This window comes from Littorina saxatilis, linkage group LG1 (assembly GCF_037325665.1).
Source record: "Littorina saxatilis isolate snail1 linkage group LG1, US_GU_Lsax_2.0, whole genome shotgun sequence".
Taxonomy (NCBI): Eukaryota; Metazoa; Mollusca; class Gastropoda; order Littorinimorpha; family Littorinidae; genus Littorina; species Littorina saxatilis.
The window spans coordinates 71641104-71653904 of NC_090245.1; the positions used below are offsets into that span (position 1 = coordinate 71641104).

A 12801-nucleotide genomic window follows, 5' to 3' on the forward strand; every position below is an offset into this window, starting at 1 on the left:
GTGTGTGTGTGTAGAGCGATTCAGACTAAACTACTGGACCGATCTTTATGAAATTTTACATGAGAGTTCCTGGGAATGATATCCCCGGACGTTTTTTCTTTTTTTCGATAAATGTCTTTGATGACGTCATACCCGGCTTTTTGTAAAAGTTGAGGCGGCACTGTCACACCCTTATTTTTCAATAAAATTGATTGAAATTTTGGCAAAGCAATCTTCGACGAAGGCCGGACTTCGGTATTGCATTTCAGCTTGGTGGCTTAAAAATTAATTAATGACTTTGGTCATTAAAAATCAGAAAATTGTAAAAAAAAAATTTTTAATAAAACGATCCAAATTTACGTTCATTTTATTCTTCATCATTTCCTGATTCCAAAAACATATAAATATGTTATATTTGAATTAAAAACAAGCTCTGAAAATTAAAAATATAAAAATTTAATCAATGAAATCAATTTAAAAACACTTTCATCGTATTCCTTGTCGGTTCCTGATTCCAAAAACATATAGATATGATATGTTTGGATTAAAAACACGCTCAGAAAGTTAAAACGAAGAGAGGTACAGTAAAGCGTGCTATGAAGCACAGCGCAACCGCTACCGCGCCAAACAGGCTCGTCACTTTCACTGCCGTTTGCACGAGCGGCGGACTACGTTCAGTTTCATTCTGTGAGTTCCACAGCTTGACTAAATGTAGTAATTTCGCCTTACGCGACTTGTTTCTTATGCGAAGTCACTCAAACAAAAACTCAGGGTTTTAAAAAGTGTTGTTTGCCCCTGAAAACGAAATGTTACGGGGAAGCTTGAAACGGTCGCACACGTAGAAGACCACTCACAATACATTTGAGTGTAAGCCTATGTAGAAGTTGTAGCACACGAACAGAGAAGACTGAAGAGGTAAACAAATAAACTTGAAGAAGAAGAATTACCCGAAGAAGTACATAACATTTAAATGATGAAAACAAGTCAACACTCCCCCCAATGAGACGCTGTGCCCGCGTTTGCGTGTTTGCGTGCGTGCGTGCGTGTGCGTGCGGGTGCTTGCTCATGAGTGCGTGCTGTTTTCTAAGGGGACACCCCGAAGCGTCCCGGTACCAAAGCGTCCCGGTACCGAAGCGTCCCGGTACCAAAGCGTCCCGGTACCGAAGCGTCCCGGTACCAAAGCGTCCCGGTACCGAAGCGTCCCGGTACCAAAGCGTCCCGGTACCGAAGCGTCCCACTATAACGCGTCACAGGACTTAGACTTTTTTTCTTTTTTTTTTAACCTTGACCAAGGGCGGATCAATTGACTTTGGAGGGGGGGGGGGGGGGGGGGCGGGGTTACAGAATGACTGCGAAGATACAAGTTGACGGCGCCGAAGGCGCCTAAGCCTCTAGGGGGGTCCGGGGGCATGCCCCTCCGGAAATTTTGTTTATCCAAAGAAGCAAAATAGAGCTATCTGGTGCATCCTGAGCCAATAAATTACCTCTTTTTTTTGGGGGGGTGGGGAGGGTTACGTAACCCGTGTAATCCCCCCCCCCCAGATCCGCCCTTGTTGACCTTGATTTGACCTTGACTTGACTAACCATATTTATTTTTTTTAAATTTAATCTTGACCTTGATTTGACCTTGAGTTCACTGATTTTTTTAATTTTGCACAGACCTTGATTTGCTTTCGGTAAAAAAAAAATCACTTTTTGTCCAACTTTTCCCCAACTTTACTTTAGATCTGTACTCACAACACAGAAATACTGTACCCGTGTGGACAAGTTCGGGGGAAAAGTCCGTAGGCTTCCGTTCACAAGAGGGATATGTCTGTTATCACACACGCTTTCTGGCTTCACTAAGCGTGAGCGTCGGAAAAAGTCTTTTCAGTTCTGCCTCCGACTTTTAAATTGTATCATTTGGGTTAATTTGGGTTTGTTTGGGTTCATTTGGGTAATAAAGAACGCTCGCGCTGGACCCGAGTACTCTTCAGACTGGCTCGCTCCCCCAGTATGAAAGTTTTTGTCTTGTGCACGTTTAAGACCAAGTGATTGCTCTGTGTGAATTACAGGCATTCCCTTTGCTATATAATACATTGGCATGCGAGCCCAGGATGTGCGTGGTGACTGGTACCGGTACGCTTCGGCACCGGGACGCTTCGGTACCGGGACGCTTCGTGCCCTACTGCGCGGAAGCGTCCCGAAGCGTCCCGGTACCAAAGCGTCCCGGTACCCCTGTGACGCGTTATAGTGGGACGCTTCGGTACCGGGACGCTTCGGCACCGGGACGCTTCGGTACCGGGACGCTTCGGTACCGGGACGCTTCGTGATGTACCCGTTTTCAAACACCCGATAAAAATGCAGGCCTTCTTTTAAATCTCGTATCTATCTCGTTAGCCCCAGCTCAGCAAAAAGGTCAAAAAGTCGCAGGAAGGACAAGTTAAATACAATTTAGCTCGACCCATTAAAGCGTCCATCCGCCCGGGGGGCAAGTGGACAATAATGGGGTAGGTAAGCCCAGGAAAGCAATTTCAAAAGTTTAACATCGTTTTGTCTGAATAGTATTACAGTAACGACAGATTGTTCGTCCGAACGCTCGATCGACAAGTTCCTGTGTTAGTGGGGCTGTTCGACTGTGCAAACGGCAGCGCTACGATTCAAGGCACAATCCTGCTCGTGTAAACGATTGGACTGGTTCTGATCTCAGATCTGGCCCCAGGCTGTTACGCCTTACGCGGGATAAGACCATCCCTGCGTGGTTTCTGTGTAGAGTAGATTTTTTTATGATTTTTTTTAACGGAGACTCGTGGCAATCTGTGAAATGAATTCACACACAAAATGTCTCACCCTGCGCAGGAAGCTGTCATGGCGTTGATTTTTGATATATATGTCTAAGTAGAGGGCTGTTCTCATTCCATTCAAAAGCCTGGGCAGGTGTATCATATGGTAAACTGAAGTGTGTTCACGGCCGGGAAGGACTGTGCATTTAAGTGTATGAAAACTATCCCATTGATATAATTATTACACACACTTCGCACACCTGAAAGAAGCAATCAGCATACATATACATTTGATGGATTATTCTATTCTCAATAAATTCTCGAACTGTGAAAATAAGATTGAGAAAGAAAAGAATGGAACAAAAAACACACTGTCAGTTTTGAAGATGTAACTCAGTCGAAGCGGCTAATGCCACAGACGCAGCGAACTGTTTAACGCTAGTCGCAGAACAGAAGACTGAGAAGTGTTCTACTCAGTTTTGAACACACTTTTTTTGTAAGTTGTGAACACTGTGTAAAATGCTATCTAATTCAGATTCTATATACAAGAAACAGTAGCACACATAGTAAACACAGCCTTTGCCATGTGTGCTACTTTTTCCTGTAGAATTATATAGTTCGTCACTGCCACAGTGTTCACAAATGGTTACAAAAAGAGTTAGAGTGTTCAAAAGTGGAACATTTGCGTTTACAGTGTGAATAGTGACCACGGGTTGCGTTTCATGATGATTACATAACCAGAGTTACATAACAGAACAAGTAATGATACATGGACCTTGGAATCACCAGTAGCGATCAACAAACATCTGACTGACCTGGTTTGATGATTACTGGACACAAGAATGAAAGATCAAATCGTAAGTTAAAAAAATGTTAATGTTCATTTTCATGTTAACATAATAGAATAGACAATTGTCTCTTCGGAGCACATCGCATCACTCACGAGAGAAACACATACAAGTTGCTGATTAAAAGTCATGATGATGACACACGTATGCTATTTCATAACAAATGAGGATGAATAGTTAAACTAGTTTACAAATTTAATGCTGGACGAAGCTAACCACACAAAATGAACTTGACTTGAATTCAGTTGTTTCTCGCTCCACTGGTGCTGTGTGTGTCATGCAGTATGTGTATCAGTGGGTTTGCGATTGTCACGGCCGTACAGTGCATTGACGGCATAGGTACACATTATCTAAGAATGCACACACTGACTATATACGTTGAGTTATATCTGAAGCTGACGCACACCGTCGTGACGCAAACTTAGGAGAAACAGACAGAGAAAAAAAACAGGCAGACATACAGACTAAAGAACGACACACACACACACACACAGCGCACGTTGACATACCTCAGTCAACAGACGGACACTGACAGACAGACAGACAGACACTGAGACAGAGAGACCCACCCACCCCACACTTACCTGATTAGGTCCAAATCCCAACTGCAATAGGAATCCCTCTGTTTCTAAGAAGAGCCAGAGAAAATCGTAAAGTGTTGTTCTCTACCAGCGAGCTTGCTGTGCTGGCTGCGGAAACACAAGTCATGAAATGTGATGAGTACAGCAGAACAAGCAAGCTGTCGCACCGTCGGAAATAAAAAAATAATAACTCAATCTAGCCCAGGGCATTTCCGTTTGTTCTTCACTGGTAGGTGTCTGTCTCCCTGCCTATGTCTGTATCTTTACCTCTCCCCTCAGTTCCGTGTCTGCCCCGCCGACTGACTCCCCTCCCCAACCCCCTCCCGGCCCACATCTCAGTCTCTCAGTCTCCCTATCTCTCTATATTGCTATTTCATATGTTACGTGGATTTCCATTGGTCAATTGGGCAAAACTGAGCTCATTGTAAAAGTGATATCGACGACATTTCCGTCGATATCAGTTTTGATATCGACGACCTCTTTATTGCTTCCCCACTTCAAAAACAAAAACACCTGAATTTAAAAACAAACAAATATATATGAAAATGTAATGATCCCAGAATTTAGTTGAGCAAGTGACTAAAGACTTTTTGAAAGAAAAGACATTTTTAAATACTGAAAAGTACAAGAAATAGTGAACAAAAAGAAATAATAATCAGAGGGAGGGATATGGAACAGCCAAAACTGAGACAAATACTTTTGTAATTTCTTTACAGTAAATACAAAATGTCCAGAGAATTAGCAATATATCTAACATTGACTGACTGTGTGATGATATCTTCTGCTATTGGTCTGTTTCGACAGTGATATCAAAATCTCGACCTCCTGTCTCGATTTTGATATCACTGTCTCAACAGACCATAGCAGAAGATATCATCACACAGTCCGTCAATATTGGGTAATCTCTGCCGCTTTCCTCAGTTCCGTCAGTCAGTCTGCCCCGCTAACCCCCCACCCCATCTCTCTCGGTCTCGCGATCTCTATCACCTAATGTTGAAGTTGTTATTTTGTCTTGGTAAAGACTTAAAAAACTGAGTTAGGTTTAGTAAGTTGCTACGTTATCTCTGATGGAAGCGGCATCCATGGTGCATCTGTTTAGGCCAGTTTAGTTCTTGTGCACGTGACTAAGTTTATTCGAGTCGTTCCTCGTCCGTCTGCTAGGTGTGACTATATTCGCCCGTTTGTACCTGTCGTATCTAGAGATATGCATTTTCTTGTTCTATTCAGTTTTGTTTTTTAGCTTTCTGTTTTAACCATATGGCCTGGGAGTCTTGTAAATTTAGAAAAAGACAGACAGACAGTCAGACAGACGAACGCATACATACACACACGCACACACACACACTGACACACACCGTGACTGACAAACACACACACACACACACACATACACACACTGGGACACACACACACACACACACACACACACACACACACACACACACACAACCACCACCACCGGCCGCACCATAGTCACCACCACCACATTTAAGTAAAACGTACCCACCCTTAAAAACCAAAACAACAATCAGAAACGATCCAATCACGTAAATGTGACTTGCCCAAACGAACCACAAATTGATCTTCACATTCGAATCTGTAGAGGAAAAAGACATCAACAGTCAGTACATCCTTCCTTTTGCGCTCATTGTAGGCCTATACTACATTGTATAGGCTACTGATCACACATTAAGATCTCAACTTGATACATTCAGAAGTGGCGGTCAACTGTATATATATCGTGCATTGCCTTCCTGTGTGTATGGCCAATCCTTCATCCCCGACTGGAGCCGTAATGACTGACCTTTTTCTGTCTGTCTGTCCGTCTGTCCGTGTATGTCTGTGTCTCTGTCAGTGTCTGTGTCTGTATCTGTGTCTGTCTGTATGTCTGATGAGACAAAAAACCGAGGTCCCTTCGTGTACACTACATTGGGGTGTGCACGTTTAAAGATCCCACGATTGACAAAAGGGTCTTTCCTGGCAAAATTGTATAGGCATAGATAAAAAATGTCCACCAAAATACCCGTGTGACTTGGAATAATAGGCCGTGAAAAGTAGGATATGCGCCGAAATGGCTGCGATCTGCTGGTCGATGTGAATGCGTGATGTATTGTGTAAAAAAATCCATTTCACACGGCGTAAATAGCTCCCTGCGCCTTGAGTCCGAGTCTCGAGATACGCGCGCGATATAAGACTTCATATAAATATGTCTGTCTGTCTGTGTCTCTGTCACTACAACCTTGTATGTCTGTCTGTCTGTCTGTCTGTCTATCTGTCTGTTTCAGTGTCCGTCTGTCTGTCAGTCTCTCTCTCTCCTATGCCCCTCTCTCTCTCTCTCTCTCTCTCCTACGTGACCAAGCACCCGAATATCTAACTCACTTGTTTCAATCAACTCCTTCTCGGTATTCCACCTTCAAGCATAATCTGGCCTGCCCGAAGCCACGCATTGACATATTTAAAACTAGTCTTTCATACTCGGGAGCCTATGTCTGGAACTCCCTACCTACATGCTTAAAATCGATCAGTAACCTTAAAACATTCAAAACACATCTGCAAAAATACATTCAAACATCACTTTAATGTGATGTGCCTGGTTGCTCAAACGTATGTATGCCTTCTATCCTTCTGAAATGTGCATGTGTGTGTCTTGCGTCAACTTGGTGTGTGTTCTGATAATGTATGGTTGTATTGCCCGTATTGTGATATCTGTATAATTCTGAATGAATTGAATAGGAGTAAGCTTCACTTAATTGCAATCGCCTCTACATTGGCCAGACGCCCGTGACACGTCAGCTAGTCAGTGGCTTTCCGCAACTTACTTAATGAACTGCTTGCATCCTGATCGGCAAATATGCGATAACAGGATTTTGGACGCACTGTTTCGGCGTTTCGTGTACACTAATTGATTAGATTGCCAATAGACTATCGTAATACTCATCCTTATATGTGATGTGCACTACAGACTGCAAGGTATGTCGCTGTGTCATCATCATCTAATTCGCAATCAGTGACACGGGTCACTGTGACCAACGGCATTAATGTAATTACAATACAGGCCGAACAGAAACAAACGGACGGACAACAAGCAGGCAGGCAGCACTCTCGATGACGACTCAAGCGTACTGCGGGTCACACTCAGATACAAGCCGTAGTGCAGACATAGGCCTACTACTGAGTTCAGACAGACAAACCGCGGTAGGCTTAGCATACCCGCACGCTCTCAGTCTCAGTCTCTCTGAGTCTCTCTCTCCGCCTACACAAACAAACACACACACACACACATGCGGAAACACACCGACACACAAACGCGCGCGGACACACACTCACACACACGTGACAAGCGCGGCCGGACGTGACATACACACACTGGCACTGTGACACACACACACCGGCACAGCGGACACATACACACACACACACACACACACACACACACACATACACTGACACACTGTGTCACACACACACATACACGGACACACTGTGACACACATACCACACACACGCACACCCACACACACGACACCGGGCCACACGGCATAGGCCTACACAAGGGCTCACTGACGGGCCGTGTGACTGGCACAGCCTAACGCTGATGGGGTCTATGTCGACGGCCAAAAGAGTGGGATTCCCTGTAGGTGGAGTTCCTGGAGGGGGATCCCTGTATACAGGGAATACCACAGGATTTAGTTTGGCCTCGAATTTGCTTTATATCCGATATCGTGCCGTTAGCCACTCCGATTTAGTTTTTGTAGCCTCGTGTCGCTGATATCGCTGAAAGTCACGTGATGCTTGGCGACATCGGTAGAATTTGATGTTTTTCAATCTTTTTTGATATTTCTTAGAAATTCGAGTATGGTTTGCAAGTTTTAGTGAAAAACCCCTCCCTGTGGGATTCCCTGTATACAGGAAATCCCCCTCCAGGAACTCCACCTACAGGGAATCCCACTCTTTTGGTCGACATAGACCCCATCAGCCACCGTGACTGACTGACCCGGACAGGCTGACACACACACAAGCATTGACCTTCAAAGTCGTGGCTGTAAGGAGATCAGTAAAAGATGCTTACGTTCTTACTCAAAATTATTATGAGAGAAAAATAACAACATTGTGAGAAAGGAAAAAAACTGTAAAGAAGTCACTCAATATCTACTTTCGATTTTTGATACACAAAAGGTATTCTCAAACGGATAAATCTTCAGTTGCTAACATCCGGTCGTTTAACCAATCACATTTCTGTCAGAAGCAACATGGCTTCCATGTGCCGAGGTATCGGCATGCTTGTTCGACATCAAGGTCGTTTTCAGGTCGGTTCATTTCAGTACAATACGTACATTTGGTTAGACTTTGTTTGTTTGATATGGTCATGTCATTCTTACACAGCTGAACATTTTGACATGTCACACTGGCTTCTGCATGGGCTATTTTGCGCAGTGTCACGAGTAGTCATTCTCAATTTCTTGTCTGATGAAACTTTGAAAGATCTATGTAACTAACGCTTACTACGATTTAGTGACACATGCGGCTTTAGTTAAGACGTCAGTGACATGTTGATCTGACTTGTGCTACTGTGATCAGCTTCTACTTCTAAACGTTTCCCGAACATTCCCTGTTAGAAGTGTCACACTAGAAACGCGGTCTTCCCAAAGACAATAATAGCCTGGAACCACCTAGACAATAAGATAGTGCACTCAGACAGTACTGAGGCCTTCAAGTCGGCTCTAGCACCCGCTAGTGGCCGATAACAAGCACGCTGCGCATCCCACCCGTTGCACCAATGCCAGTTATCTGGATGCAGCAACGTACCCAATCAGAATCAGAATCAGAAAGAACTTAAAAATGTCCAAGTGAAGAAGAAGGGAAAAGCCAACACTGACTGAAAACCTGCATTAGGAATTCATGTGTTTGCTGTTCCTATAAAAAAAAAAAAACACTAAAACTGCACTGGCTATATGCACTCGGAGAGTATACAAGATTCTGACGGGTACTTATTTTCTCCAAAAGCCCCCGAAAACCCCAAAACCTCGGAAAACCCCCATCTAAACTAATAGTGGGGCTCCTACGTTGCAAAATCAATAACTAAATCTATCTTCAAAGTGAAGTTTTGGAAATGCCTGTGAGAAGTCATGCCTGATTCATGCTACTTGCACCCTTATTTTTGTGTTGAGAGCCGGATTTTTGTCGAAGTCGATGCAACAATTTCAATGCAAGGGAGGTAACTCTTGTTACTCAAAAGCACAAGTGTTGATGACATCATGTGATTAGTGCTTCCGCTCCTTCGTAAATCCTCGCACAAACACGAAAATAAAGCCATGAACAGTGAAAGTTGCAGATATAAGTCCTGATTTCAAACAAATATATGTAAGGCCTAAAAAAAAAATAGGTGTGGTTACGGTAACCTGACCTACCTTATTTTTAGGGGCCATAACTTTTTATTACATTTGTCAAAAAATAAAAAAAATAAAAAAAAAAACCCAGTGCAGAAAACGCAATGAAAGCGAAAGCGCTCGAGTCGCACACTTATTTCCCTGTCAAGTAGGTTTAATTTGTCCACATTAGAAAAAAAAGTGAAGAAAAAAAAAGTGATTGCCTACCTTCCTACCCTATTTTTTTGGCTATGTTACCTTAACCACACCTATTTTTTTTTGGCCTAAGTTGTAACAAAACACGATCTAAGGATGAATTTTCTTAAGTTTTGATGAGGTTTTCAGGGGTTTTCAGAGACAAGTAGTACCGGATTCTGACCCCTGTTTACACTCTGGCATTAATTTCTGGTCGCGAAGCGAATTTGCCATTTAATACCACTTTGCGATAGGAACGCAGAGCAGTTGATTTGGCCAAAAAGAAAAATATGTCTGTTTCCGGTAACATCGCCGAAAAAATAGGGTCGGTCGGTCGTTTTTGAGTCACTTGAGAAAAAGTGACTCTATGTAATCGGTCAGTGTTAGTCTGTCCGGCCGGCCGGCCGTCCGGCCGGCCGTCCGTAGACACCACCTTAACGTTGGACTTTTCTCGGAAACTATCAAAGCGATCGGGCTCATATTTTGTTTAGTCGTGACCTCCAATGACCTCTACACTTTAACGATGGTTTCGTTGACCTTTGACCTTTTTCAAGGTCACAGGTCAGCGTCAAAGGAAAAATTAGACATTTTATATCTTTGACAAAGTTCATCGGATGTGATTGAAACTTTGTAGGATTATTCTTTACATCAAAGTATTTACATCTGTAGCCTTTTACGAACGTTATCAGAAAAACAAGGGAGATAACTAGCCTTTTCTGTTCGGCAACACACAACTTAACGTTGGGCTTTTCTCGGAAACTATAAAAGTGACCGGGCTCAAATTTTATGTGAACGTGACTCATTGTGTTGTAAATAGCAATTTCTTCCTGTCCATCTGATGCCTCATATAATATTCAGAACTGCGAAAGTGACTCGATCGAGCGTTTGCTCTTCTTGTTTTAATTTTTTTTAATTTAGTTTTTTTTTTTAACCTTTTTCTTAAGTTTTGTTAACGTCTTTTTAGGATAATTTTTTTTTTTTTAACGCTTCCTTAGTTTACTGACCGTCAAGCCCCACTCCAAAACAAACTCATCGGATGTTGCTTTCCACTGGCCCTTCGCTTGAGCAGAGTACACTTTGGGGTTAAGCGGGCCGTGAATGTCAAAAAAGATAGCAGCTATGGCCGTCGCGATATAACCTTGAATGGTTGAAAACGACGTTAAACACCAAATAAAGAAAGAAATAGCAGCTACGGTGAGATTGGCAGAAAATGTTGCTATGACTTTCTTGTCAGGCGTGTGGTCGCATTTTCCTAGAATAACTGCAAGAGGAAATCTTGCCACAGACCCTTCAGAGGGATTCACGGCGTCATTGGCCGCCATGTTTTTTTTCGCGTGACAACGGAAACGGGAAAGTCTCTTCGATTGTGAAGTCTCATCGACCGATTGCTTCCCGTTTTTTTTTTTTTTTTTTTTTTTTGGGTGCGAAAAGCGGAAAAAACCTTTAGGGTCGGCGCTTAACCCCTTCACTGCCACAGTATAACAGCATTTTGGTATTGCTGTGCGCCAGGGCAAATTTCGCTTTCTTCGGTAGGTTCACTAATCTGTTCACTGCTCAATCATTTATTGAGATATCTCTTAGATCTTTGGCATGTGGTTTGCTTACACCCTTGGCTATTATCTGATAACATGATCATTGGACTTTGTTTGTGATTGTTATAGTAAAAATCGATATAATGACCATTTTTGTCAAAAATTACAGTTTCCAAACTTTCACACACACACACTGCAGCACGTAAAACCGCAGAAAACACAGCTAAAACTGGTGTCAAACATCAGGTACTCACATTACAGCCCATAACAGTATTCTTCTGTGTGGTAATCCATAAATCACTTTTTGTAGAGCTTCCAGAACACTGTATCATTTGAAAACAGGTCTACGAGTTGATGTCCGACTTTCGGCCGCCATTTTGAATCTTATAGATCGGAAAAAACTTCTAAAAATGTTTTTACCACGTGGTACTAACTTATCTGAACGGTCAATGGGAAAGAACTGTGTTTAAACCCCTACAAGAAGTTGGACAGTGGTTACCTCATATTTAGTTTTCACAAATGTCCTGAAAAGTGCTGATGTAAATGCCACGTACGGGCGTATGACAAACCAAACATGACCACGTATCTAGTACGTGCTGGGCAGTGAAGGGGTTAAAAATAGGGTCGGTTGGGTTACCCGAAACAGACATATATTTTTCTTTTTGGCCTTATAAGAGTAAAAAAAAACAAAAAAACAATCTGATGCTGCACAGCCTTTGCTGTAACTTTTGATTCATGGTATCAAAGTACTGGCTAGGGACAAGCACAGACAAAAACAAACACACACAGACACAAAACTAATGCCACAAGTACAAGTGTACTGTAAGATTTTGAATAAATTTGCAATTTTGCTAAGTACTGATTATTTGTTCTTCGGGTGAAAGGAAGATACTAGCACCTAATGCAAGTTGCTCATTTGAAGCATACAGTGAGTAGTACAATAGCCAAGTAGTTAAGATGTCGGCGTTCCATATGGAAGGCTCGGGGTTTGAATCCCAGCTGCGTCTGGTGAGTTAAGGTTAGAGATGTTTCTGCTCTCCTGGGTCAACTTATGTGTACCTTATTCCCCTTCATGTGTGCACACAGGCACAGGACCAGGTACGTATGGCACAGTTTGCTTGGTTTTGGTAAGGCCAAAAAGAAAAATATGTCTGTTTCCGGTAACCCGACCGACCCTATTTTTAAGCGCCGACCCTAAAGTTTTTTTTTCGCTTTTCGCACACACAAAAAAAAAAAAAAAAAAAACGGGAAGTAATCGGTCGATGAAACTTCACAAACGTCACGCGAAAAAAAACATGGCGGCCAATGACGCCGGGAATCCCTCTGAAAACGTAAAAAAGGTTTAAATTTTTTTTTTTAAATAAATTAAAAAACGACCGACCGACCCTATTTTTTTCGGCAATGTTACCGGAAACAGACATATTTTTCTTTTTGGCCTAAGAAAAAAATACCCAGCATGCAACCAACCCTCAAAAACAGAGTATGACACTGGCAGCTAAATGGCATGAAACATAAGTGTATGTGGGAGTTGCAGCCCA

At 42.7% G+C, this 12801-nt stretch overlaps 1 protein-coding gene across 1 annotated transcript in view; it reads left to right on the forward strand.

The window, feature by feature from the left end:
* The first annotated feature begins 8349 nt into the window (after positions 1–8349).
* Positions 8350–12801, forward strand: part of LOC138977664 (mitochondrial import inner membrane translocase subunit TIM44-like) — a 30967-nt gene continuing 26515 nt past the window's right edge. The window contains exon 1 of the mRNA XM_070350374.1: positions 8350–8477. Within this exon, the coding sequence (XP_070206475.1) occupies positions 8421–8477 (57 nt within the window). The 5' untranslated portion in view covers positions 8350–8420. The remainder of the gene's footprint in view (positions 8478–12801) is intronic.